The 22,471-nt window shown below is 43.7% G+C and overlaps 2 protein-coding genes across 10 annotated transcripts in view; one reads left to right on the top strand and one right to left on the bottom strand.

Annotated features, from left to right (window-relative positions):
* Positions 1–47: 47 nt before the first annotated feature.
* Positions 48–7,768, top strand: LOC116693422 (olfactomedin-4-like). The gene is made up of 7 exons (XM_032522397.1): positions 48–206; positions 1,197–1,313; positions 1,509–1,727; positions 1,999–2,152; positions 3,798–4,025; positions 5,729–5,897; positions 6,480–7,768. Exons 1-7 carry the CDS (start codon positions 153–155, stop codon positions 6,940–6,942), a joined length of 1,404 nt encoding a protein of 467 aa, XP_032378288.1. The 5' UTR covers positions 48–152; the 3' UTR covers positions 6,943–7,768.
* LOC116693423 (protein NDRG4) overlaps positions 7,130–22,471 on the bottom strand; it is a 79,331-nt gene continuing 63,989 nt past the window's right edge. For 7 of the 9 annotated variants that reach the window (XM_032522401.1, XM_032522402.1, XM_032522404.1 and 4 more), the window contains 10 exons: positions 22,374–22,460; positions 22,210–22,266; positions 21,268–21,371; positions 21,064–21,120; positions 19,714–19,765; positions 17,975–18,022; positions 17,718–17,753; positions 17,531–17,582; positions 16,125–16,163; positions 7,130–11,855 (listed from right to left, as the gene is read on the bottom strand). In XM_032522401.1, the coding sequence (XP_032378292.1) occupies positions 11,701–11,855; positions 16,125–16,163; positions 17,531–17,582; positions 17,718–17,753; positions 17,975–18,022; positions 19,714–19,765; positions 21,064–21,120; positions 21,268–21,371; positions 22,210–22,266; positions 22,374–22,460 (687 nt within the window). In that variant the 3' untranslated portion in view covers positions 7,130–11,700. The remainder of the gene's footprint in view (positions 11,856–16,124; positions 16,164–17,530; positions 17,583–17,717; positions 17,754–17,974; positions 18,023–19,713; positions 19,766–21,063; positions 21,121–21,267; positions 21,372–22,209; positions 22,267–22,373; positions 22,461–22,471) is intronic. The other 2 variants (XM_032522400.1, XM_032522406.1) reach the window with 1 other exon arrangement.

Here is a 22,471-nt window from a genome sequence, read left to right as displayed (position 1 = left end):
CGCACACGCACACACACACACACACACACACACACACACACTCACACATTCACACACAGAGATATTTGGGAGTGTTCACAAGTGAGAAGCTGCAGTCAGACAGTCATCCTCACGGTGTGTTCAGGGACGGTTTGGTTCAGCTCTGCTCTGCCATGAAGCTGCATGTAATCGTTCCACTGTGTGCTCTGTTCACCCTCAGCCAACAGGTAAGAAAACACTAAGCCTGTTATTATCATTTCATAATCAATTAATAATACATTTTCCCTCTTTTTACATAATGGCAGTTTCTTTGTTAAACTGCAACAACATTAGCATGAGCCAAGGTTTTAAGGCGTATAACTGGTAACTGTTGATCTTGTTCAGATATGTCAATTTGTTATAATTTAAGTGATTATTGGTCGGACTATATATTTGTATTATTATTTCAATTGTTAGTTGTTGGCACTTGACCCTATACATGTTCATAGCAACAAAAACTACAAAAGGGGTTTAAAAACATTTTTTCATGACCATAAAGACGTGTTGTTTATTTTATAGGCATGTGTCATCACATTATCTGGGTCATATGACAGTGATATGTAATCAAAAGACGTAACCTGGGATTCACTCTAAACTTTCATTTGTTTAAAAATGTAATAAATGAATTAATGTTTTTAAATCTGACTAAAAGAAACAATTTTATTGCGATTATTTTTGAGACAATCAATTGTACAACTAAATCTGTTACAGCGCTATAAAATACTAGGAAAATATTGATTCCTATGTCTTTTTATATTTGATTACAGATAATCGCACACTGCCCATTTCTGTTTTGGCCAACAGAGAGTCAGATAGTGACGCCAAGGGTCCCAATCAAGCACGTCTAAATATGGTCTAAATATGGTCTTAATATGGTCTAAATATGCTCTAAATATGCTCTAAATATGACTAAAATATGACACTAACAAAGACTTTTAGGGCCAATAACAAACGCCACCTGACCAAGCCTCGCTTTATCATGCGATGGGAGAGAGAATGTGTTTGTACATCAGCTCATGAATCTTTCCGTTGGTATTAAAACGTCTTCTTGTACATTTTCTTTGAATCCTCCTCATCTTGACTGCTTGTTTCAGTCGGCCTCTTCTCCCCAGAACATTTTTGGAGCTCAGTTCAACAGTGGCAAAAAAACAACTACCGTTTAATATTCTTGATTTCAGGCACCGTCCCAGTGTACATGTGAGCTGACTAATTCAGAGAGGGCATTCCCTCATGGCAAACTGGGCTCAGTGGAGACCAACGCACTAAAATGCAACAGCGACATCACCCCACAGAAGGTAAGTAGTAAGTAAGTAGTAGAAGGTAAAACCAGCCTGGTTCTCTGAGTGTTAGCTGTTTACATTCAATCAATATGTGAATGAAACAGACTCATTCAAGATCTGAATACTTCTCCCACCACTGAATATTAATAATGTTGCCCTCCTGCTGCTGGAGTCCTGAGTGAGCCCCCTGTTGATCTGCTCTGTGTTCAGACTCTGGAGCTGGAGAGTCTGCTGCTGGGTTTGGAGCGGCGTCTCCCCCAGCTGAAGGAGGACGTGTCCACGCTGGAGAAGGAAGACGACGGAGACCTCTACGCGGTCGTCAGCCTGCAGGTGATAGAGAACGAACTGAGGGAGATCGAGCAGTTCATGGACAGGCTCAACAGCACCACCCTGGCACACCAGCACCTAACTGCTGACACTGGTAAACAGGTAGAGTCACACAGGGGGCCCCATCGAGACAACTTATCCTTAAAAGGTTCTGCTTTCAGTCAGAAGAAATACAAGATTTAGTCGCTGTCAACGGTACCGTTGCTGAAAAAATTCACAATAAATTGAGATTGTTTTCTCCCACCCGTAATCTTTACCAATGCATAAGCCAGTCCAGTGTCCCTAATGACAGCTGCATTCAAGGGAATTCATGTCTGTACAAAAAGAAATTAATAATCCAAACAAATATTGTGACGTCTGTTCTGCTTCTCAGTTAGAGGAACTGAAAGCAGAGATGCAGGAGCTGGAGACGTACGACACCATGCAGGTTGTGAAGACCCAACGAGCCAACAGGCATCTGAAGCAAGAACTGGACCAGTGCAACAATGGACTTCACACCACCCCCCAACCCACCAAGCCTCCACAAGGTACTACATGTAGCCTGTTGGGAGACTTTAGTTGACCTCTCTTTCACTTCCACTGGCCACCAGATGAAATATGACTGGGTAGTAGGTCTGGCAAAAAAAATCTGTTTCTGTATTGATACACAGACGCCAAGTATCAATGTATTATTATATATGTGTTGGTCCGTCGGTCGGCTTGACATTCCCATTTTTCAACAATAAAACAGAAAAAATCATCTTTTTAGATCAAAAAGATCTTGACAGTTTCCTTTTGGGGACATAATGTGAAATTTGGAAAATTTTGAAGTTGGGAAAAAGGTAATAAATTGCAATATATTGCAGAATATAGTATCATGTCATAAATATCATGATGATATCGTATCGGGAGGCCTCTGGTGATTCCCACCCCTATTGTGCAGCGGTATAGTTCACTCATGATGTGACCATTCAAGGGTGAATTCCATTTTTTTCAACCCAGACCCTATGTTCCCATGTTCTGTGTCTAAGTGACTGATGAGAACAACAGTCTGTAACATTGGTCCAGTATTAAGAGAGGTCTCTGCAGTCTGCAGTGGAGAAACAAGCTCCAATGGAAGTTAATGGGGCAACTGTCCGGCTTGTATTTGTATTTAAGTGTCTGATGACATTATGGAAAAGGTTTCTACGGAGGTCGACGTTTCTGTTAAAGTGAGATCATTTTTTTAGAACATAAAAACATCCATGAAATTACATGCATCATAAAATACACTTCATTCAAAGTCAACAGACACAAAATAAAACTATGAAAAGACGTTTTGTTCCACTTTCACAAGGATTACAACTGTAGTTTTGGTTGAAATAAACACATATTTTACCGACTTATGTGTGAAAATATGTTGGCTCTAAACACGTTAAAAGTACTGATTTCTTAGATGGAGTCTGGTGGGTTTAGCGACCTGAAGTGACCTCAGAGCTGTTTCTCCTCAAACAGAAAGGTCTCAAAGAAGTGTTTAAAAGGTCTATCTCTGTAGGGATCCATCCCATAATGTGGTCAAAATAATAATCTGAGTCTGTCAGCGGTGTTTCCAGCATTCACTGTTCATGAACGTTGAGATAATTATTTGACTATGGGTTGATGATGTCAGAAGAAATATCTTCTTTCTACAAAAACTAACAGTCAACAAGTCATGAAATCTTCCATGTTTGCATGAATGTTTGATTCTGTACTTTTGTAAGAGCAAGAAAATAAGAATATGAAAATAGGAATCCACCAAGTGGCAACTTCTTGGTTTAAAATGTAAAGCCAATGCCAAAGTGCCGTAAACCTGCATTCTATCTGATTTCCAGAAGGGGGCGACTCCTCTGGTTGGAAAAACATGTCCATTTCTAGTATTTACCTTTTTCGGTATAGTTTACTCTTGATATGACCGTTCACCCACAGAAACTGACTGGGCTTCCTGATCTAATTTGTGTTCCTAATATGTTGCTTGATATTGTACCTGAGCCAAATTAGAAATGGTCTGTCCTGTCCTTAACCTCCAGCAAGATGACACCCACTTTCAAAGGGCCGTTCTGATTCTCTGTCTACTGTGTCGGCAATTAGTGGAAGTGATTATCAATGCTCAACCAGCTGTAATTATTTTGTACAATTTCTTTCCTTGACATTTTCTTTTTAATATTTTCCCCTAAGGGAACTGCCCCCACGGTGAACTTCTGAACATAACAGGGCCAAGGGTGTACACAGCAGGCGAGTACCCTGGCTCCCACAAGTATGGAGCCTGGGGTCAGGATCCCAAACCAGACGCGGGGAAGGAGAGCTGGTATTGGCTGGTTATGTTGACCGCCAGCAACAGATTCGCCAACTATGTCCGTCTCTACTCCAGCCTGAGCGCTCTCATTGTTGGGGTGAGCACCCCAGGTAATGAACAATTGTCTTTTTCTTTACTATTTTAATAATATATGACAAGACTTCGGTAAACTCATTTCAAGCACTGAAACAATTCGTACAACACTTCATGTTTTAGAAAAGAGATTTGTTTCAGCTTTAGCACCAAACTATTTCTTTACACATTGTTCTAGAAAAAAAGTGGGCGTGACTAAACCAAAAGCTGAGTTTGTTCTGAACATCTTGAGATGAAACACATGGCCATTAGTTCAATGCAAATACCTTAAAAAAGTAAATGTAAGAAGATATGTGAAGATTACCTTAGACCTCAGAGGGTTAAAGCCCTACTGGCAATTACTGGGACCATGTTAAAATAAAAAGGGTTGATGGGGAGGCTGATTTTCTATTTGTTTGATTAATGTGCACAAAGCTCTGGGGAAATGAACACTTGAGTGATGAAATGTTTTGATGAATGCAGCTAATTGGCCTTGGATGTTTTCCAAAAATTTCAAAAATCCCCACTGCAATGTGTGAGTTACTGATTGTTTACATGTAAAAAGAAGACAGTCTGTCTCCAGTCTGTCTGTGTATACACTCAGTGTCTAAATTGGACAAGAAAAAGGTTCAGTCGCAGGTGTCTTATATGTCTCACACATGTGTGATATAGTTATATCTTGCAGGGATGAACCCAAATAGTTGACTAGCAGACGACTTGCTGTAATGAGCCTGATTAGACTGTCATTGTAGGATCTGAAAATATGGTTATGAAACAAATTTGAATTCCATGTGACCTATATGGGGTGCTGAATTGCTGATTTTACATACAATTGCTTGGCAAATCATGGTATATAGCCTATTATGGTATGAATATCAGCCTACTAATAATACTCATGTACTCATGTGGACAAAAATCAGAAGTGCCGGTTTGTAATGGTGATTACTGGCCCATTTCAGTTACTGCACATATGCATATTTGTCCTGTATATTAAATGTGCTGTATTTATATATCGCTTTTCCAGTCTTAACAACTGCTCAAAGCGCTTTTACATCTACAGGAAACATTCACCATTCACACACATTCATACACTGTGGCCGGGGCTGCCGTACAAGGTGCCACCTGCTCATCAGATACACATTCACACTCCGATGCGCAGCACCGGGGGCAACTCGGGGTTCAGTGTCTTGCCCAAGGACACTTCGACAATGACTGCAGGGGCGGGGATCAAACCACCAACCTTCCGATTGGCAGGCAACCGCTCTACCACTGAGCCACAGCCGCCCACATATTAGTTACATATTAGACTATACTTTAACTAAACTATTTCCTTAAACAGCTGAACACTGTAATTATTAGCAAGGAGGAAATAGGAGGTTTGTTGGGTATTATTTTCAGGGTGTAATTCACTGCTGAAAATAATTAATAATCCACGTTTGGTGCATTAGTGGACGGTGTGTGTGGGATTGAGTCAAAATAATCTACAGTGTGTGTGTGTTCATGGTAATAATGGAACATGTCACTCAGTGTTTGTTTTCAATACTTAGTGGAGTACATTCTCTGTAGATTTGGGTCTTTGTATGATTTATTGATAGTAAGACAACTATATACTTATCCTTTAAAAGAGTAGGGCACAGATAAGTTGCATTGCTTTCTTTAATATTTAACAATTTTATAACAATAAACTCACTAATGACTGCATTGCTCCTTCCCCTTCAGCTCATTCCTCTTGTTCCACCAGGTAACGTCCTGATCAGCCCCTCTAACCCCACAACCAACACCATCCAGGGGCCGAATGTTGTGCTATATGGAGGGGAGTTGTACTACAACTGTTACAACCTGGATTCTGTCTGCCGATTCAACCTGACCAGCAAAACTGTCACCACACTACAACTACCCAAAGGCACCAGGTTCACTGCTTTGTCTTTGAGATAATTATTTAAATGTGTGTTGCGGACGCCAGAATAAATGTCTTGTTTCTAAAAAAAAAACGGCAATAGTCATGAAATATTTCACGTTTGCATGACAATTTTGAATTCTGTAGATTTGTAGGACAACAAAACAAGACTGTGAAAGGTTAGGATAGCAAATTGGTCATGGGATAGGACCTGGAACAAAGCGGGTTCTGTTACCCTGCCTAAACATGGATGTCTGGCCAATAGCAGCATGTGGATTCTATTGAAGGCCGGGTCTTGCTTAGAAGTTGCATGGGTTCTGTAGTAACGCATTATAACCATAAAGGTCACTGGCTTCGCCGTTTCATCCACCCCAGCTGTCTTGTCCAAACATGATCACTACTGGCTCCAAAATACCAAGATGGACAGCCAAAACTCTAAGTTTCATAAAGGCAGTCCACAAACCAATGGGTGACATCATTTTACCTAAAAAATATTATACTTATGAAGGTACAAGCATAACATAATGAGTCCAAGGAAAGCTACTGATTTATTGTTTTCCAAATGAAAATCAGCTGTGTCTCCTGTTTGTTTCAGGTTTAACTCAAAAGGTAACTTCTGCCATCTGGAGGAATGCTACCCCTTCACCGACCTGGACCTGGCGACAGATGAGTCGGGCGTCTGGGTGATCTACACCACCACCCAGGACTTTGGCAACCTGGTGCTATCCAAGGTGGAAGAGGGTGAACCAATGAGGCTCGGCCAGACTTGGCACACCTCGGTCTACAAGCAGGGGGTGACCAACACCTTCATGGCCTGCGGCGTGCTCTATGCCACACGCTACATCAACAAGGACCTGGAGGAGATCTTCTATTCATTTGACACCACGACAGGAGAGCAGAGGTTCGACATTGGCATCTTCATCAAAAAGATGTCTCCCAACATTTATGCCCTCAACTACAGCCCTGTGGACCAGATGCTGCACGCCTACTGTGACTCCTACATGGTCTCCTATAAGGTTTTGTTTAACCGAAACGGATATGCTGACGTTTTCTATTAAAGCCTGTATCTAAAGAATTGCTGCAGTAATAGTGATCAGCACAAATAAATAAAGGTGACTCCTTAGTAAAGGCCTGCAAAAAATTGTTGTTATAAATTTGATGGTGAGAGATGTGCAAAGGGAAGTGAGAGCTGCTCCTCATATATGGAAAACAAACTGAAAATGATCAGAAACCTGATTCCACAAATGTCTGACATAAAGTCTTTATTTCTAACTTGTTACTTGATCAGCACATGGAGAGAAACAGCTTACTTTTTATATATTGAAACTTTACATTACACATCGGAATGACAGCAAATTAGGTAAGAGTCTTTCTACTGTTGTGGATGGAAACAAGCTCATATAGGGAAGACTCCCACAACACGAAACAACCAAAGGAGAAAAAAAGAAGTTATTGCTCAATACAAATCATTCATAATGGCAGTATAGGAAGAAGAAAAGTAGAAGTACACAAGAACCAATATCATCATACCAAGATGAGGTTACACCCTATTGTTGCCTATAAAAAAGAGAAGGAAAGAGGAACAGAAATATGTTGAAATTTTCTTCACAATACCGTAGTGTTAGAGTGTTCGTTTCTCTATAAATAAAAAGTATCTACAAGTGCAAGGAGGAACAAGGTCTACTTTAACTGATCGAGTGCCAGCTTACAGGAGCTGTCGATTTCATAAATCACTACTGAACTTCACTATTTATAGACCTCGAGGGAGCAGGGAGGAACTGGGTTTTCATGTACAGGGTTACATGTTAAAGATGTGGAGCAGGGATAGAAGTGCAAACCGTATGAGAGGCGTAGGTTGACAATACTGTACATCACTTCAAAAAAGGACAAAATACATTCAGGAGCCCCAATGGGCAGTTTGGGTAGAAGTCGTGTAGGAGGAAATCAAAGTTTAGGTGGCAGAAAATAGCTTAGTGCAGAGGGAAAACACTAAAAGATGATCTTATACTCCGCTACACGCAAACTTCTGTGTTCATGAAATCCAACCGAGGAGTTACTGATGTGTTTGATCTGACTGTCTAATATCTTCTAATAATCTCTCCTCTTCTTTTTGTTTCAAAACCATTACATTTGTTGTATCGTTCAAACAATTTCATAATAATTCCTCCAGCTTCATTAAAATCACATTCTTTTTCCTGTAATATTTATTCATTCAGTCATTCACTATTTTACAGGTCAGAATCTCTCTCATCTGTTTTGGTAATAATCCCTTATCTTCTTCTTTGCTTGAAAAAAAAATCCATCTGCTGATCACTAGGGCCCCCTGGTGCTCAAAAACAGTACTAACACTACCAACATTTTAAAAAGTGACTTCAGCTGATAGCCCTTTAGGTTGCAACTGGGTTTGCCTGTGAGAGCCGGGGCACCTTGTGATTTTTTAGGGGGATGGGGGTATATTTTTTTTAAGTTGGCTGGGGGTTGCCCTACATTCCAAACTTGGCGCCCAAATGGCTCCAAAAAAGCCCCACCCCTTACAGGCCACCTCAGGAAAGTGCACACCTCAGCGATTGGAAGCTACGGCCCCTTCTGACTGGAGACCAAAGGTTTTTTGTGACAGTGGAAACAGAAGAAGGTGCTTATGTTACACAAATACTGTACATTACTAAGCCAAAAAACCAGGGGACCCCATCTCTGATGACTACTGACAAGGTGTTCCAGTATTACAGCAGACAACAGCACACAGCTTCACTATGCTAAAAGATACTTATATATATGTGTACTCTACTGGTGATTACAGTTAATATTATGGCTATTATGGTTACAAATTACATCAAAACACACACTGACCACACAGCTAACACATTCCCACTCGCACTTTGTCAAATACTGTTGCTTAGTCAGGACCCCTTGATGGACCACTTTTTGACATTCTTGGGACAGGAACCCTTTGGTATAATATTTCAGTGAGTGGTAGGGAAAGATCGTGGTTTGAGTGACCAACACATTCTCACTCCCACTGCGTCAAAAAGCGATGCTTGGTCAGGTGTCTTTGGCGTTTGTTATTGATGCAGAAGTATCTTATTTAGACACGCTTGGTCGGTACTATTGGCGTCACTTTTTGACGCTCTGAGTTGGGAGGTTCTATTAATTTACATGCGGCACCGTTACGGGACAGTTAGGTTTTTGGAAAAGGTCGTGGGTGGGTTTACAAAAAGTACATTTCATTGAAACGCGGGATGAGAACGAGACATGAAATCCAGTCTCCTGGGTGAAAGTCCTGTGTTGTACGACCCATTCACTTTCCAACCAACCTCCCTAGCGGATTTTAGGTCTTTCATACTACACTTGTTCCTCTTCATACTACATCCTTTCACAGCACTGCTACACCCTATTCAGACACTAAAGGGTGCCTCTGACGCTAATGGCCACAGACCAAGTCGGGAGTGAGAACAGGTTGACATAGCAATGGATTCCTTCTTGTGTGTGAATTTTGTGTATTAATGTCTTTCCTTTGGCTTAGTTCCCTTACAGCCTACGCAGGTTTCATTTGAGAAGATGAAAATTTGTTTGTGGTTGTGGATACTTTTGTGTGTGTGTGTGTGTGTGTGTGTGTGTGTGTGTATGGGGGGGTGGGTAGCTTTGGTATATCCACAGATAGAGGCTAGGCGCTGTAAGGTAAGGTGCTGCAAGTTCTTTGGTGGTGACTTGCAAAGAGAGCTAGTCGGGCCATCTTGGTCTGGTTTGGTCAGAGTGTGATTGTCATGTTGGAGAGCCCAGTATGCCCAGAACCGGGTCCATGCACTACAGTTACAGACTGATGATGGCGGTCACATCCATGGCTCTATATAACTAGCCACATGTAAGGTACTAATACTAGATACTACTCAGAGGCTAGAATGCCCTAAGATAACATTCATGTTCACATGCATATACGTGTTAATAAATACTTAATCTAGCCTAATTCATGCAGTGGACTGGCTACAAAATGTGAGATGGCACACAGCTTAAAGCCACACTCAGCAACATTGCAGTAATGTGGCTCCAAATGGCAGTAATAAGGGAAGATTTGAACTTCAGTAATCAATAAAACTGTCTGTCTCTGTGACGCTCTATGAAGAATCAACCCTAATGGAATAGACCTGTCTATGGATGAGTCCCTCTTATGAGACAGTTTAATTTGATTCTTTTTTTCTCCACGGCAGAGAAGTGATATAACAAAGACAATAATCATGTAGTGTCCTGATTAGTGTGAACAGGACAATCTTGCACAGCTTGTGCAGATCCAATAATATCCCTCTATTAGGTCAACTATCATTCACAGTTTCAATGCTATTAACACACATTGTACAATAAACCCTTCATCTCATGGTGCCTTTTTTCATAGTCTTTTCTGTAAGTTCTTTGTAAGATGTTGTCAATTATTCAAAAAAAGTGATTTTAAGTAACGCGGGATTGACTAAAGACTAAAGTTCTATTCCACCTCTGACTTGTTTGCTGTTCAAGTGGTTTGTAGTAACTTAAAGTACTTAGCTACATATGCTACATTGGATGATATATTTATTTAAATCATTTTATGCTTTTTTATAGTAAACTTTACACGGACTCTAGTGGCTCACAAATGACAGATTGTCAACCTGCTCTGGTTATACTTTGGCCATATCACGTACACATTAGCATGGTAAAAGCAATTAAAATGGATGGTGGTGCACATTTGTGCCAGCTAAGCTCCCTGGTGGTGTAGTGGCTAGGTCTCTGATCATTAATGACTTGCGGCCTGAAACGCATGTATGCAGATGATATCACTTTTTTTGCATTCAAAGTGTAGTTTACAGGTTTGACATAAAATCTCACCAAGTGCAGCTTTAAATCAGTGTAGCGTAGTATAGCTAGCTATGCTCTTAGAATAAAAAAGCTAACAAATCCTCTCTAAGCACTACAGCTGCACTCGGCTACGATGGGCTGTGCTCTGTTGTCTGTCAAATTCTGGACACGCCCTCTGACCCTCACCAGTCACTCACAGAGAGAAGAAACCATCTCTTAGAAACAGCAGTGAGAGAGATACTCAAAATAATAAACTGCTTTCAAAAATACTGATGTATAACACTGTTTCATAAAGGTACCACCTAAATGTTGTGTTTTCCTTGCCCACACGTTCACCTTCTCTGACCAAATTACATTATTAACAGCAACTCATATCACACATGGCTGTCTTGACAGCATTACGTCCTTTTCTGTGGAGGTGTGGGTGGTGGGGGTGCAGGCAAAGAAAGAGGAGACAGCAAACACAAGAATAACACTGCAAGAACAAAAACAGTTAAATCATTTAAGTGCTGGGCGAGGGGGGGGTGAAGTTGGATATTTGAAGGTGTGGTCGGGGGTCTTAGTAGCAACACGTATGTTATTTTACAGTGGAGGAGGGAGAAGACGGCAGACAAAGGGATCCGGAGGAAATAGATGAAGCAAAGAGAGAGCTTTCTCCACCTTGTTCATGAACTTTCCTTCCTGTTGCTGTCTCGCTCTACAATCTACCATGTCTGACTACGAAGAGTTAAGGTGTGTCTCAAATCGGATACTCCCATGAGTACACTTTGTATTTACTTGTGTAGTGTGTACATTTCAACAGGGTAGTGTTGTCTCAAATTATGCATGGGCGTTAGGCACTGATCAAAAATGCCTCTACAGCATTAGTCACACCTTCTATCCTTTACATTTTCCTCATATCCCTCCCCCTTCGTTTCTTGGCCATCGTCCTTCTGTCTTGCTCTTTCCCTCTCCATCCCTCCACCCCGTCCCTCTTTCTATGGCTGGCCGACTCCTCAGCAGGACACCTCCATGGTGTGGGTGACCGGGCCGACTCCCTCGGTGCTGTCGGAATGGGTGCAGGCCCGAGAGCGGGACCCGTCGATGGAGCTGGCGCTGGTCAGGGAGGCCGTCCTGGAACGAGCCAGGCGGGTCATACTAGCGGAGGGCACTGGGACAGGGAGGGGTGGAAACACATCAGAATTCAGCATTACATTTTGTAAAAAAAAGCGTGTGATCATTTGACATTGTGGAGATGTTGGGAGTACATGCTAATGTGGACAACTAAAGAATATCTTTTGCGGGTGAGACACAACAGCCCTGAATGGTTAGGTTTGTTCATTAAAGAGCCCCTATTGTACTCTTTTTCAGAGTCTTATTTGTACTCCTGTGGTCTACTAAAAAAGGTCAGCTGGCCAGACTCTGTTGTGCTTGGTAAACCAAATTCATCCAAGGCCCTTGGCAGCACCTATAGGCAGCCAGAGGAGAACCTGGGCAGGCCTCCTCCATCAGTGACATCACTGTTTAAGGTATTTCAAACAGGAATGTGGGTGAGTGTGTTTAGGCAGTTGAGATAAAGTGCTGTCTTTGGGAGAGAAAGCTCCATTTGGAGGGAAATGTTTTTTTATTTTTACTTTATACATTTATTACATATACATAAAACTATATAACACACTTAAAGATGAGAAAAATTCAGAAAATCATAATAGGGGCTCTTTAAAGCTATCAGTGTGTCTACGCACAGACACATTGTCGACATTGTGCACTTTGAGTTATATGAAGTTTGTTGTTATGGAATTGTAAGAAATCAGCGTAGTTATTAATAATAATCAAGAAATTAATTGCAAGTGAATTTAGATTGTTTTGTCAACTGCTGATTCCAGGGCTAGGGAATTACTCTTTCTATATATAGAGCAAGACGGGTAATTCCCTATCTATCAGTCCTGTTTCTGAATATGTTAAGCTTGAGGTTTAACAAAAGTATAATAATTCCGAAACAAATCTGTAGGATTCATGCAATAAAACAATACATTATTGATGTAATTATCAAATAATTATTTTAGTCAGTAGGTTTAAGGCAGTGATAAATAAAAAAAAGCTCTATAGTTGAAATGGTTACCATGCCACAAGCTGTCTGTCTATATGTCTGCCTGTCTGCCTGTCTGTCTGTCTCTCTGTCTGTCTGTCTGCCTGTCTGTCTGTCTGTCGCCTTTCTGTCCTGTCTGCCTGCGCCTGTCTGTCTGTCTCTCGTCTGTTCTGCCTGTCCCTGCTTCGTCGCCTGGTCTGTCTGTCTGCCTGCCTTCCCTGTCTGCCTGCTGTCTGTCTCCGTTCCTGCCTGCTCGTTTCTGCTGTCTGCATGCCTGCCTGCCTGCCTCCTGTCTCTGTCTGTCTGTCTTCTGTCTCTCTCTCTGTCCTGCCTGTCTGCTGTCCTGTCTCCTCGCTCTGTCTGCCTGTCTGGCCTGTCTGGTCTGTCCTGCCTGTCTGCCTGTCTGTCTGTCTGTCTGTCTGCTGCCTTCCTGTCTGCCTGTCTCTGTCCTGTCTGTCTGTCCTGCCTGCCTCCTGCCGCCCTTTGCCTGCCGGGGGGGGGGGGGGGGGGGGGGGGGGGGGGGGGCGGGGGGGGGGGGGGGGGGGGGGGGGGGGGGGGGGGGGGGGGGGGGGGGGGGGGGGGGGGGGGGGGGGGGGGGGGGGGGGGGGGGGGGGGGGGGGGGGGGGGGGGGGGGGGGGGGGGGGGGGGCCTGGGCTGTCTGTCTGGTCTGTCCTGTCTCCTGCCTGTCTGCCTGTTCCTGTCTGTCTGTCTGTCTGTCTGTCTGTCTGTCTGTCTGTCCTCTGTCTGTCTGTCTGTCTGTCTGCCTGCCTGCCTGCCTGCCTGTCTGTCTGTCTGTCTGTCTGTGCCTGTCTGCCCTGCGCTGCCTGTCTGCTGTCCTGTCTGTCTGCTGCTGCTGCCTGCCTGCCTGTCTGTCTGTCTGTCTGTCTCCTGCCTGCCTGCTCCTGTCCTGCTGTCTGTCTGTCTGTCCTGTCTGTCTGCCTGTCTGCCTGTCCTGTCTGTCTGTCCTGCCTGCCTGCCTGCCTGTCTGTCCTGTCTGTCTGTCTGCCTGTCTGCCTGCTGTGCCTGCCTGTCTGTCCTGTCTGTCTGTTCTGTCTGTCTGCCTGCCTGCCTGCCTGTCTGTCTGTCTGTCTGTCTGCCTGCGTCTGCCTGTCTGTCCTGTCTGCCTGTCTGCCTGCCTGCACTGCCTGTCTGTCTGTCTGTCTGTCTGCCTGTCTGTCTGTCTGCTGTCTGCCTGCCTGCCTTCCTGCCTGTCTGTCTGTCTGCCTGCCTGCCTGCCTGCCTGCCTGTCCTGTCCTGTCTGTCTGTCGGTCTGTCTGTCTGCCGCCTGTCTGCCTGTCTGTCTGTCTGTCTGTCTGTCTGTCTGTCTGTCTGCCTGTCTGCTGTCTGGGTCTGTCGCCTGTCTGTCTGTCTGTCGTCTGCCTTCTGCCTGTCTGCCTTCTGCCTGTCTGCCTGCCTGCCTGCCTGTCTGTCTGTCTGTCTGTCTCCTGCCTGCCGGTCTGTCTGTCTGTCTGTCTGCCTGCCTGCCTGTCTGTCTGCCTGTCTGCCTGTCTGTCTGTCTGCCTGCCTGTCTGTCTGTCTGTCTGTCTTCTGTCTGCCTGCCTGCCTGCCTGCCTGCCTGTCTGCCTGTCCTGCGTCTGTCTGTTTGTCTGCCTGCCTGTCGGTCTGTCTGTCTGTCTGTCTCCTGCTGCCTGTCTGTCTGTCGTCTGTCTGTCTGTCTGTCTTCTGCCTGCCTGCCGCTGTCTGTCTGTCTGTCTGTCTGTCTGCCTGCCTGTCGTGTCTGTCTGTCTGTCTGCCTGCCGTCTGTCTGTTCTGTCTGTCCTGCCTGCCTGCCTGCCTTGTCTGTCCCTGTCTGTTCCTGTCTGTCTGTCTGTCTGTCTGTCTGCCTGCCTGCCTGTCTGTCTGTCTGTCTGTCAGCCTGCCAGTCTGTCTGTCTGTCTGTAGGATTACGGAAAGACTACTAGCTCAATCATCATGAAACTTGGTGGAACGGTGTAGCATGGGTCAAGAAAGAACCCATTACATTTTGGAGTGGATACACGTATTATTTTTGACATTCATTACTATTCCAAGATATGACGTTTGTGCTGCTTTCACATGGTGTTGGAATAATCGGGAAAATGAGTTCCTGACTCGAAAATTTACACTGCATAAACAGCGTGAGTTAGGGTAGGCCTTGGTGGAGGAATGCGCACTCCGAGTACCGTTTTAGTTGATGTAGCATTCATTTGGAGTCATATTTCTGGCCACCTGACACATTTTCACTTTCCCTTTAGATCTGTTTTGGTCTCCACCAACTCCTAAAGAAAATATCAGGCTCTGAAGCTGCTGAATGTGCAACTGTGTTATCCAGGTAGTTACATACGTTGCTTTATCTGTTATTTGGCACTTGTCGGGTAGTGTATGGGGGTACCAGAACGTTTTCTGATACTGTTAATAAAGTTGATGAAAGAGCTGCAAGAGGCTAAAATGAAGTTGTGGGGAACTGCATGGCTGAGGCATAATTCTTCACAGTAAATGACTCCTCACACATATCACACAGTAATTTGATCCATGTTAATGTTGATTAGCTGATAACCTGGAATTAATTTGATTTGCTTGTTTTAGTGTATTCCACCCAGACTCAAGAAAACGTCGGATACCTCGAAGAGTTTGAGCATGAAAAATTTAAAACTCTGGCTTCAGCTTTACGAAGGCTGTATCAGTCCAAAGGATGCTGGGTGACTTTTTGGTTTTTGAAAAAGTGTAAAGCTCTGCTTTCATTAAGGCTGTGGAGTCTTTGTATGGTTTTCATCAAAAGCCCAGAGACCTAGAGGACAATTTTGAGTCTCTCATTCAAAGTACACTTTGAATGTTTCCTGCTGTGCACTGTGCTACGTGGTTTAGGCCGAGCAGAATGCGCATGATCCTGAGGACAATTGTTTTTGAGCCTGTTCAGTCAGAAGTTAATGGTTTTAATTACTTTAAGTTCTCATTTGATGACAGAAACTAGATTTACTATTCTGTTGGACATTCTCCTAAACTTTTACTTGTGTAAGGTAGATTTGAAGACATTGTTTGTTACAAACTTAGCCCAAAAGGCTGTGCTCGAAGCTAGCTGAAGGCCATGCAAAGAGTAGTATTGGAGATGCAATGGCAAAGGGATGTGGAGGGAGGAAGTAAGGGCGGTATCATTTTCCGTGAGAGGAAAATATATTTGTAATAAAACAATGATGGGGGTTAAATGTCCTTGGTATAAAAAAAAATCAAACCATTAGAAATGACAGCAAATGTAAAAATTTTATAACAGCCCAAAATAATGTATTCATAACCAAATGAAATTAAAATAAATTTCACAATGCCAATTGCACAGGGCAGCAATAAGTGGTCAGAGGATGAAGGGGGAGGAGGAAGTACCTGGCCCTCCACTCAACCTCCGATCCTTCACATAAGCGACTGAAAGAACGGGGCGGGGGGGAGACAGAGGGCAAGATTAACACAGCTCATGTCCCTCTGCATGACACATATGACATCACAGCACACACACATCACTACGGTAACACAGACATTGAAATAGTTACTAGAAATGATTGCAAAGACACAAACATATAAAATCCCACTCTCATGGTACATGTCCACAGTCAACGCATTCTCATGAATGATATTGTACAATATGCACACCATATATCATACAAAACTAGGAGACCCGTGGCTGGTCACGTGACGCCGGTTGGCTACGACCTCCAAGACGCGGTTTAAGCCGCAACAGAGCTTTATGATGCTGGCTAGAGACCTCCGTCACAGTTCGCTGGCATCAGCTGCAGTTAGCAGACGTGTTCAGCTGCTACAGAGCTCTGCAACAACGGCTACGATGCTTCACATTGTGCTCCGTTGTATCAGTAGTCGGTGGTTCAGTAACCCGAGAATAGTGGATTTTTAGCTGGGTACAGAGCATCGCAAGCGGCGGACATTACTGTTAAGTTAAGGTGACAGAGAGTGAGCGTTATGCGGCAACAGAAGTTAGGTGTAGACACCAAAAGGACTAGTTAAGTTTAAGAAAAAGATAGGTTGGATTATGGCAGATTGGATTAAAATACTCCCAAGGAACATGCATTTACCCCAGGAAGCAAACTCTGCTCCCCAGCATTAAAGGCCCTCTCTACACTGCCAGCTGCATTCTCATACAGCAGCAGTCAATGTGGTGCACGAAAGTGGTGAATAATTATAATTATGAATTATAATGCTGCTTTTGTAGCTGTTTTTGTAGCTGTTTGACTGCATGGTTCATGAGAACAGGCTGCCACTGTGGTGTTTTCCGATGGCAGGGATCGCCCAGCTTCCCAGCATCGGACGCAGTTTCTCTTTACTGACCACTGACAAGCAAAAAAATAGGTTCCACCTTCCTACAACCGCAATGGCTGCACCTGCACTCGTGGGCTCTCTGTTCCCAGATTAGAAAACAGACCAACATGGCAGCTTGTTTGGAAACCGTTGCATATTTTACAAGAATAGTTTTGTCACTGGGTTCCTGAAAACCTGTAATGTGAGAAATAAGCTATCCAGTTGCTGAACCTGTGTTCACTTTAGATCGACCATGGTCAATTTAAAAGATTGACAGAGAATTAATTGGAGTTGCCTACTCCTCATTTGCATAATGTTCAGATCCAGGCTACTTTATGCAAATGAGGAGTGGGCAACTCCACTTAATTCGCTACGACGCTACCAGAATGCTTTGCCACATGGACAATAAAATAGGAAACAATGCTTGTCAATGGACACGTACCATCACTTACTAACAACAGTCTCATTGTATGGATACTTACTGTAGCCCATTCCCTGCAGGAAATACTTGAAGGCTTCGGTCAGCTTCCCGGGCTGGAAAACAACACGTCATTTTTTTATTTCCCTGATTTTGGAGCCATCAATGTCATATGTGGATGATGCATTCATGGTCTGTCTGCATTTGATTGCACGGCTGCCTGTGGCTTATGCAGGTTGTTTGAGTGTTACCTGTGTGAGCTGGGGAAGTCCACCAGAGTCAGCCATCTACCATGAGAACAAAGTTAGGTGAGCTTTTTCTTTCTCAAACATCTCAACAACACAGTTGAGCAAAATTGAGCATTTGTTTAGAGTCATATTTTGTGTAAATTAGGACTATTTTGCATATGTAAAAGGTTGATTTAAATTCAATTTGTGCTTGCACATCAAAACAGACTTTTTCATCTAATGATGGAGTAGCTGTAGGTGAGAGGAAGACAAACGGCTACCTTCAGGAAGGTGGTGTTGGTTGGGTCCAGTTTGGAATTGCACTCCACCTTAAGAACAAAAACAGCAGGTTAAACTTAATAAGCCAAAAAGATAAAAGATGATCAGGACTCAAAGAGGAGCTGGGGATGTAGTGTATTTATAGTGCATATATGACACCTATATGATATTGTGTGTGTTTGTGTGTGTGTGTGTGTGTGTGTGTGTGTGTGTGTGTGTGTGTGTGTGTGTGTGTGTGTGTGCGTGCGTGCGTGTGTGAGTGTGTGTGCACGTGTGTGTGTGAGAGTGACCCAGATACTGCGGTGTGATGCAGCGATGAGTCACCCAGGCAGGCTGAGAGCAGAACCGCAGTGCACACACACACACACAGACACACAGACACAAACACACAGACACACAGACACACACACACACACACACACACACACACACACACACACACACACACACACACAATTACAGTGGACAGATGTGCACAGATTCACACTCAATGCAATGCAATTTGATTGGAAATGTGGCTGAAGTGGGAGCAATCCCAGCAGTCTCAACTGGTCATATCAGCACATACACATATAAACATAACCTCCATCTGCCACATCCAACAACAAAACCCTGTTTATCTCTCGCTTCCTCATACTCCCTCCATCCCTCTGTCACTTTCAATCTCTCCATCTTTCTCCGTTTCATAACAACCCTTCCCCCCCTCTCTTCATATACCCCGACGGACAGAGGAATTTGATTTCAATTTGTACATGTGGCAGACTAACTGGTGCAGAAGCACACATATCTGGGCCACTTCAAGCTAGGAAACCCCAGGGATGGAGCAAGGCCATCTGGTTCCTGGGTAAAACACGCTTACACACACACACACGCACACGCACACACACACAAATAGTATGAAGGGCATGCATTACACACGGATGGACAGACAGAGAGACACACAGAGTCCCTGGGGGTGCAGAAGGGTTGCAGTGAGAGTGAACCAGGTCCCTGCTGGCAGACCTATTTCTGGTCCACTGAATAACAGCACACAGTCATTAACTGGAGTACAAGTACAAAACACTTAACATGGCAGGAACAGAGGGAGGAAGGTGGAGATTAGGGCTGTCCCCCTCTAAGAACTCTCACAGTCCCATCAGAATTATCTAGTTTTGTCTATTGTTGAATGACTGCTGAATCATGTGGGTGGGGGCCACTGCCGGTCAGGGGTCATGGAAATTGAAAGTTGAGTGGAGTGGTTGTGTTTCTTTACACACTGTAAGATTTACAAAAAGCTTCAGAGATACAAGACAGAACTGATTTAAAGTGTCGCAGGGAAAAGTTGCAGCGGTCAGAACCGGTCAAACATAACAAATAAAATATCCAGTCTGAAAGTGGGAAGTAAGGACGGAAGTCCAAAGAGTCATAGTGCTCTGAAGATGATAGACCGTCTCATCTCGTCTCATTGGTGCGAGCTGGCAGGTTTCAGAACCTGGTGCGATGCAAGTAGCTGAAAGACTCAACTAGTCTTGTCCAGAAACTTTGGTCTGAACTGGACTTTACAAAGATTTCATTGTGAGACTGACAGTCAAATCAATCAAAATCATTTGACTATTTGCGGTCACCAATACTGTAATATTTCTTGGAAACAGGAAGAAGTTATCTCAGTGCTCAGTGAGAAAGTTAAAGAAGGAAGACAGCTGGGGAGTTTTTTTTTAGAGCGTCTGGAAAAGTTGTGCAGGGAGAAAGACGATGGACTCACCACTCCCTCCTCCGCTGGGGCGTTGTCTCCCACAACCAGCATCGCAGGACACCTACAGAAACATTAAGACTGCTAAGTCAAGTGGCTGGAGGCGGCCTCATGGTCATATTTTCATATTTTTACTAATGAACATCTGTTACATTCAAGACACGGCCAAATGAGTTGCTGCAAAGCTAATTAAGACTATAACCCTTCACTCGAGGTTCTGTGCATGAAAGCCACTGGACGCCACATGTGTACGTTCAGAAGTAGTTTTAGTTGTCAACAGAAAACTCAGATTGGATAGATAGTCTAGCTAGCTGTCTGGATTTACCCTGCAGAGATCTGAGACCAGGTAACCATAGTCTCAGATTGGACAGATAGTCTAGCTAGCTGTCTGGATTTACCCTGCAGAGACCTGAGGACCAGGTAACCATAGTCCTCAGATTGGACAGATAGTCTAGCTAGCTGTCTGGATTTACCCTGCAGAGATCTGAGGACCAGGTAACCATAGTCCTATTTGGACAGATAGTCTAGCTAGCTGTCTGGATTACCTGCAGAGATCTGAGGACAGTAACATAGTCCTCAGATTGGACAGATAGTCTAGCTAGCTGTCTGGATTTACCCTGCAGAGATCTGAGGACCAGGTAACCATGTCCTCAGATTGGACAGATAGTCTAGCTAGCTGTCTGGATTTACCTGCAGAGATCTGGGAGCAATGAACCATAGTCCTCAGATTGGACAGATAGTTAGTAGCTGTCTGGATTTACCCTGCAGAGATCTGAGGACCAGGGAACCATAGTCCTTAGATTGGACAGATAGTCTAGCTAGCTGTCTGGATTTACCCTGCAGAGATCTGAGGACCAGGTAACCATAGTCAAATTAGTCAATAGTAAAATTCCAACACAAAGAAAGGGGAAAGTAACAAACATCTGGCCGAAAGTGGGACCAGAGCAGTCTTGGAATTGTAACATTGTGCATATAGACTAGGGCCCACAAGGAAATAGGGACGCCCTAACTTTGCTTGTTTTATCCTTTAGTCCAAAACCACCATATATTATATTAATTACCGTTTGTGTTTTCATCTTCATAAATGACTTAAACCATCTGGTCACATACTGATTCTGCAAATGAGTTTATTCATCCAGGTTACACAGTATGTATGGGAACCATTACCCGGGTTCCCATTCACAATAATGACAGGCTCACTCTACATTATCCCGCTTATTACACGACTTATCACACAACAGACTACACAGCTAACCTAAGCTTACTGTGTTCCCGACACTTCTGACGCATCTTGGTGTCGCGGATACTTAGAGTCAAATGAACTGGATGATGTACATTATCAAACTGTGTGTGCAGACTCACTTCAGAGTCTTGGCGTTGAGCACCGTCCCACTGCGATTCATCTCCAGGTCCCTCCGGCTGAAAGACACATCATAAATGTTAAGAAGTATTCAGATCCTTCACTTAAGTAAAGTTAGCACATAACACAATGTAAAAATACTAATTTACGGGCACATTTCTGCATTCATAGTTTAAGTCATGCAGGAGTAAGCTGTATCTCTCCACCTGTTGTACATGTTCCAGAAAAGCTGCAGGTTGAACTGGTTGACGGTGTTGTTGATCTGTTGTCGGTAGCTCTGCACCAGCTCTGTGTTGTTCATCAGCTCCTCCTGCAGACAAACACAAACCGGCTCAACCCCTGCCTCTAAAACACACGTCTCAAACTCAAGGCCCGCGGGCCGAACCCAGAGCCTGGCAGACTTGGATCTGGCCCGCAGATATTTAAGGTTCATGATAAATTTTGGCCCACTTAGTTAAAGAAGGGAAACATTTTGAAGATCGTAATTATGCGACACTCAAAGCAGAATTTGGCAGATTTGCCGACTTTGAGACTCCCCCAGAAGCAGAGAGGTTTCATGTCCAGGCTGTGAAACAGGTTGTTTTGAGTCGGCTGTGTGCTTTTGTTTTGCTTAAGTTGCTAAATTCTTTCTTGGCTAAGGAACTTTTTGGCTCACTTTAGAGCTTTGTGTCAATAAAAACATCAGTTCTCCAGGCCTCTAGGGGGAAGCGCTAAGTGGAACAGCTGGGTTTCAACCCCACGGGCCACTGGAAAGAGGTATTCTAAAAAGATATTCTAAGATGGCTAACAAACCTTTTGGTTCAAAAAGGTACAAAGAACGTTGACTAAAGCCACAAAAATGCAACAAATGTCAAAAAAGGCTGTAATAGAATCAAAGGTGTTTGACTTTTTCGGTGAGATAAAAGCATTTAAATAAAGTATAAATGTCTGCCCCTTAATGTGATTCTTATTTTCCAGTGTGACCCCTTAGAGAAATTAAGTTTGACACCCTTGCTCTAACCGATATCTGGATGAATATAGTCTCTGATTTTTGAATTAGGAAATGTCATCTTCCTTGCTTTGTTTTACGTAGCATAAAATGAAGAAAACCTAGAATAGCAATAGATAAACAACTCTTGTCCAACTCCACTCCCAGACCCTGGGCTTACCTGGCTGAAAAGATGTGGCAGCACAGTATCTGGCAGAGCGCTGGTCAGACCCGACAGCTGGGGGGGGAAAATTGGTATATAATATGAAGCAGGTATGGATTTGGAAGTGTATATAGGTATGTATGTACTAACTCCAACACTAGTATAGAGGAATAAACTGGCACCTTGGTGGCAGCCCAGTCAATCCAGCCTTTGCCGTTGGGGTCGATGTTGAGCAGAACCAAACCCTCCACCATGTCAGGGAAGATCAGCTGAGAGCAGG

The sequence above is a fragment of the Etheostoma spectabile genome, chromosome 8 (assembly GCF_008692095.1).
Source record: "Etheostoma spectabile isolate EspeVRDwgs_2016 chromosome 8, UIUC_Espe_1.0, whole genome shotgun sequence".
In the NCBI taxonomy this organism is placed as follows: Eukaryota; Metazoa; Chordata; class Actinopteri; order Perciformes; family Percidae; genus Etheostoma; species Etheostoma spectabile.
This window is presented reverse-complemented; position numbering and strand designations above follow the sequence as displayed.

Excerpts from the sequence above, each read along its gene's own strand:
- LOC116693422 (XM_032522397.1), top strand. The coding sequence starts at position 153 with ATGAAGCTGCATGTAATCGTTCCACTGTGTGCTCTGTTCACCCTCAGC. Across the intron at positions 207-1,196 it reads TGTTCACCCTCAGCCAACAG|GCACCGTCCCAGTGTACATG; the intron begins GTAAGAAAACAC and ends TCTTGATTTCAG. Across the intron at positions 5,898-6,479 it reads CAACTACCCAAAGGCACCAG|GTTTAACTCAAAAGGTAACT; the intron begins GTTCACTGCTTT and ends TGTTTGTTTCAG.